The sequence below is a fragment of the Hippopotamus amphibius genome, chromosome 9 (assembly GCF_030028045.1).
Source record: "Hippopotamus amphibius kiboko isolate mHipAmp2 chromosome 9, mHipAmp2.hap2, whole genome shotgun sequence".
Taxonomy (NCBI): domain Eukaryota; kingdom Metazoa; phylum Chordata; class Mammalia; order Artiodactyla; family Hippopotamidae; genus Hippopotamus; species Hippopotamus amphibius.
The window spans coordinates 55,267,217-55,273,133 of NC_080194.1; the positions used below are offsets into that span (position 1 = coordinate 55,267,217).

The 5,917-nt window shown below is 36.8% G+C and overlaps 1 protein-coding gene across 1 annotated transcript; it reads left to right on the forward strand.

Annotated features, from left to right (window-relative positions):
* The first annotated feature begins 1,930 nt into the window (after positions 1–1,930).
* Positions 1,931–2,324, forward strand: LOC130861796 (non-histone chromosomal protein HMG-14-like). The gene has a single exon (XM_057750977.1). The coding sequence runs from the start codon at positions 1,931–1,933 to the stop codon at positions 2,234–2,236; it is 306 nt and encodes a 101-aa protein (XP_057606960.1). The 3' UTR covers positions 2,237–2,324.
* Positions 2,325–5,917: the final 3,593 nt, after the last annotated feature.

Genomic DNA, 5,917 nt, shown 5'->3' on the forward strand with positions numbered 1-5,917 from the left:
CTGTCACACTCACAACACTTCTGACACCAAATGTGTGGGGTTTTTCTCCCACATCAACCAATTTTCCAACAATAGCTGTGTGTCCTACAACTCAATTCAGTTCTGACACTGTCTATTTGGTGTTAGTATCAGATTCCACAACTGAAGGGCTCAGTCACACAAGGCTTCTCCCATTTCAAAAGCCAAGGCCAAGTCCCAGGTTGTTACCTGCACTTCTGACCGACGAGCTATAAATCAGGGTTCCCATGACCCCCTCCTCAAGTTTGATCATTTGCTAGAACAGCTCAAAGAACTTGGGGAAATAATTACACTTACTGGTTTATTATATAACAAAGGATATTATGAAGGATATGGATGAACAGCCAGGACATATGACAAGGTCCAGAATTGTCCTGAGCACAAGATATTCTGCCTGCATGGAATTCAGATACATCATCCTCCCTGCACATGGATTTGTTCACCAACCTGGAAACTCCCCAAATCACATACTTTGGGGATTGTTATGGGGTCTTCCTCATGTAGGCATGATTGACATTAACTCAGTCTTCAGCCATTCTCCCCTTCCTTGAGGATGGGTGGTGGGGCTGAAAATTCCAAGCTTCTAATCATGGCTTGATATTTCTGATGATCAGACCCCAACCAAGAGCCTACCAACCATAACCTCATTAGAACAAAAGAGATTCCTATCACCCAGAAAATTCCAAGGAATTAAGGAACTCAGTGTCAGGAACCAGAGTCAAAGACCAAACATTAAGAACAAAAGACGCTCTTAGTGACCTCATCACATAGGAAATTACAAGGATTTTTAGGAGTTCTGTGCCGGGAACTGGGGCCAGAAACCTATATATAAATAATTTCTGTCATTTCACACTGGACAATTTTCTTAAATTTCTTCCAGGATTAAGCTCCCCAGTTTCTCTAAATTCAAAGTTTGCTGAACACCTAACATTGCCAAGTAATATGTTACCAGGGGGTGTGGTGACAATCCAGAATCCAGAACAGAATTAAGTGAAAGCATTACTTTTCCTGGCACCCATTGCTTAAAGGGCTCACAGTCTAGTAAATGAGGTAGAAATATAAATCATCAAATATAAGACAAGGCAGAATGAACTAGTAATTCAATATTCATTTATGGAATATTTAACAGGCAAAGTGCCAGGTATTGAAGATAAAATTTTAGTAAAAATGACCCATACTCTCGAGATGCTTACGAATCTAGAGCATCACGCATTGCAATTCAGTATGATGAGTTCTTAAAATGATACAATCGATTACAGGGAAAAAATGGTAAAAGAAAGAAAGAGAGAGAAAGAAAGAAAGAAAGAAAGAAAGAAAGAAAGAAAGAAAGAAAGAAAGAAAGAAAGAAAGAAAGAAAGAAAGAAAGAAAGAAAGAAAGAGAAAGAAAGAAAGAAAGAAAGAAAGAAAGAAAGAAAGAAAGAAAGAAAGAAAGAAAGAAAGAGAGAGAGAAAGAAAGAGAGAAAGAAAGAGAGAAAGAAAGAAAGAAAGAAAGAAAGAAAGAGGGAAAGAGGGAAAGAGAAAAAGAAAAGAAAGAAACACTTGGAGGCTAAATAATATGCTACTAAATAACCAAGAAATCACTAAAGAAATCAAAGAGGAAATCAAAAAATACCTAGAAAGAAATGACAATGAGAACATGAGGATCCAAAACCTATGAGATGCAGCAAAAACAGTTCTAAGAGGAATGTTTATAACAATACAATCCTACCTCAAGAAAAAATAAAAATCTCAAATAAACAACGTAACCTTACACCTAAAGCAACTAGAGAAAGAAGAACCAAAAATAAATAAATAAATAAAAAACCTTGTTAGCAGCGGGAGGAGCGGCAGCGGCCAGACAGCCCAGCTCCGCGAAGGTTCTCGGTGCGCCGCGGTCCGCAGGCACCTGGCACGCGCCCGCCCTGCCGCCACGATGCCCAAGAGGAAGGTCAGCTCCGCCGAGGGGGCGGCGAAGGAGGAGCCCAAGAGGAGGTCGGCGAGGTTGTCAGCTAAACCGGCTCCCGCAAAAGTGGAGACGAAGCCAAAAAAGGCGGCGGGAAAGGATAAATCTTCAGACAAAAAAGTGCAAACGAAAGGGAAAAGGGGAGCAAAGGGAAAACAGGCCGAAGTGGCTAACCAAGAGACTAAAGAAGACTCACCTGCAGAAAACGGAGAAACTAAAAACGAGGAGAGCCCAGCCTCTGATAAGGCAGGAGAGAAAGAAGCCAAGTCGGATTAATATCACACACCTGGTCCTCAGTGGTCCCTGTCTCCCTTCTTGTACAATCCAGAGGAATATTTTTATCAACTATTTTGTAAATGCAAGCTTTTTAGTAGCTCTAGAAACATTTTTAAAAATAAGGAGGGAATCCCACCTCATCCCATTTTTTAAGTGTAAATGCTTTTTTTTAAGAGGTGAAATCATTTGCTGGTTGTTTATTTTTTGGTACAACCAGAAGATAGTGGGATATTGAATATGAGAGGCTTTGATTGTCTTGGGTGTCAGCTTAACATTCCATAGATGGGGGGTAGCTTTTATATCCTATAATACAAAGCATACTAAATGGCAGTTTGGAGTCAGTTGTGCATTTAATGTCTTGAACACTTTAAATTGCTCCTCTGTTTTTGGTAGAATTGTTTCCTAAAGCAAATAACTCACTCCTTGATCTCGGCTCTCCTGGTCAGAATTTTGTGCACCCGGTAACATCTTTCGTTGTGGTAGTCCAGTTCTTCTAGTAACTTTGTTAATGTGCTGTGAACGATTGACAATTGGAGTGTGTAGTGTATATGATATTAAATTGTGAATTAGTGGGACTTCAGATGTAACAGCATATCAATATTTGAAGATATTGGTACTTGATATCCTCTTAAGGAAAATTTGCATCCAAATTTTAAGCTGGAAAGTCACTGGAATAACTTCAGAAAAGAATCACAACTACATGATTTTTTAGACTTTTGGTACGTATGTTAAGAATTGTGTACAAATTGAAATATCTGTGTACTGGTCCTCAAAACAACCAATAAAATCTCAGTTATGAAAAAAAAAAACCTTGTTAGTAGAAGGAAAGAAATCATAAAGATCAGAGCAGAAATAAATGAAATAGAAATAAAGAAAACAATAGCAAAAATCAATAAAACTAAAAGCTGATTCTTTGAGAAGATAAACAAAACTGAGAAAACTTTAGCCAGACTCAATAAGAAAAAAAGGGAGAGGACTCAAATCAATAAAATAGAAATGAAAAAGGAGAAATTACAACTGACACCTCACAAAGGATCAGAAGAGACTACTACAAGCAACTATATGCCAATAAAATGGACAACCTAGAAGAAATGGACAAATTCTTAGAAAGGTACAACCTTCCAGGATTGGATCAGGAAGAAATAGAAATTATGAACAGACCAATCACAATTAATGAAATTGAAACTGTGATTAAAAATCTGCCAACAAACAAAACTCCAGAACCAGATAGCTCCCCAGGTGAATTCTATAAAACATTTAGAGAACAGCTAACACCTATCCTTCTCAAACTCTTCCAAAAATTGCAGAGGGAGGAACACTTCCAAACTCATTCTATGAGGCCACCATCACCCTGATGCCAAAACCAGACAAAAATATCATAAAAAAAAGAAAATTACAGGCCAATATCACTGATGAACATAAATGCAAAAATCCTCAACAAAATACTAGCAAACCAAATCCAACAACACATTAAAATTATTGTACACCATGATCAAGTGGGATATTACCCCAGGGAAGCCAGCATTCTTCAATATATGCAAATCAATCAATGTGATAGATCATATTAACAAATTGAAGGATAAAAACCACATGGTAATCTCAATAGATGCAGAAAAGTTTTCGACAAAATTCAACACTGATTTATGATAAAATCTCTCCAGAAAGTGGGCATAGAGGGAACCTACCTCAACATAATAAAGGCCATAAATGACAAGCCAACAACAAACATTATTCTCAATGGTGAAAAATGGAAAGCATTTCCTCTAAGATCAGGAATAAGACAAGGGTGCCCACTCTCATCACTATTATTTAACATAGTTTTGGAAGTCTTAGCCAAGGCAATCAGAGAAGCAAAGGAAATAAAAAGAATCCAAGTTGAAGAGAAATAAAACTGTTACTGTTTGCAGATGACATGATACTATACATAGAAAATCCTAAAGATGCCACAGAAAACTACTAGAACTAATCAATGAATTTAATAAAGTCACAGGATACAAAATTAACACACAGAGATCTCTTACATTTCTATATATTAACAATGAAAGATCAGAAAGAGAAATTAAGGAAACAATTCCATTCACCATTGCAACAAAAAGAATAAAACACCTAGGAATAAACCTAGCTAAGAAGGCAAAAGACCTGCATGCAGAAAACTACAAGATATGGATGAAAGAAATCAAAGATGACACAAACAGATGGAGAATTATAGCATGTTCTTAGATTGGAAAAATCAATATTGTGAAAATGACTATACTACACAATCTACATATTCAATGCAATCCCTATTAAATTGCCAATGGCATTTTTCACAGAACTAGAACAAAAAAAATTTTTAATCTGTATGGAAACGCAAAAGACCCTGAAGAGCCAAAACATTCTTGAGAAAGAAAAATGGAGCTGGAGGAATCAGGCTCCCTGACTTCAGACTATACTACAAAGCTATATAATCAACAAAGTATGTTACTGGCACAAAAATAGAAATGTAGATCAATGGAACAGGACAGAAAGCCCAGAGATAAATCCACACACATATGGTCACCTAATCTATGACAAAGGAGGCAAGAATATACAGTGGAGAAAAGACAGCCTCTTCAATAAGTGGTGCTGGGAAAACTGGACAGCTACATGTAAAAGAATGAAATTAGAACACTCCCTAACACCATACACAAAAATAAACTCAAAATGGATTAAAGACCTAAATGCAAGGCCAGACACTATAAAACTGCTAGAGGAAAACTTAGGAAGAACACTCTTTGACGTAAATCACAGCAAGATCTTTTTTGACCCACCTCCTAGAGTAATGAAAATAAAAACAAGAATAAACAAATGAGACAATGAAAAAAAAGTTTTTGCACAGCAAAGAAAACCATAAACAAGACGAAAAGACAACCTTCAGAATGGGGGAAAATATTTGCAGACAAACAACTGACAAAAGATTAATCTCCAAAATATACAAACAGCTCATGCAGCTCAATATCAAAAAAACAAACAACCCAATCAAAAAATGGGCAAAAGACCTAATAGGCATTTCTCCAAAGAACACATACAGTTGGTTAAAAAGCACATGAAAAAATGCTCAACATCACTAATTATTAGAGAACTGCAAATCAAAACTACAGTGAGGTATCACCTCATAACAGTCAGAACGGCCATCATCAAAAAATCTACAATAAATGCTGGGGAGGGTGTAGAGAAAGGGGAACACTCTTGCTCTGTTGGTGGGAATGTAAGTTGATATAACCACTATGGAGCACAGCAAGGAGGTTTATTAAAAAAATAAAAATAGAACTACCATATAACCCAGCAATCCCACTACCGGACATATACCCAGAGAACACCATAATTCAAAAATACACATACACCCAATGTTTATTGCAGCACTATTTACAATAGCCAGTACATGGAAGCAACCTAAACGTCCATTGACAGATGAATGGATAAAGAAGATGTGGAGCATATATATAATGGAGTATTACTCAGCCATAAAAAGGAATGAAATTGGGTCATTTGTAGAGACTTGGATGGACTTAGAGACTGTCATACAGAATGAAGTCAGAAAGAGAAAAATATCATACAGTAGTGCATATACATGGAATCTAAAAAAATGGTATAGAGGATCTTATTTGCAAAGCAGAAATAAAGACATAGATATAGAGAACAAATGTATGGATACCAAAGGGG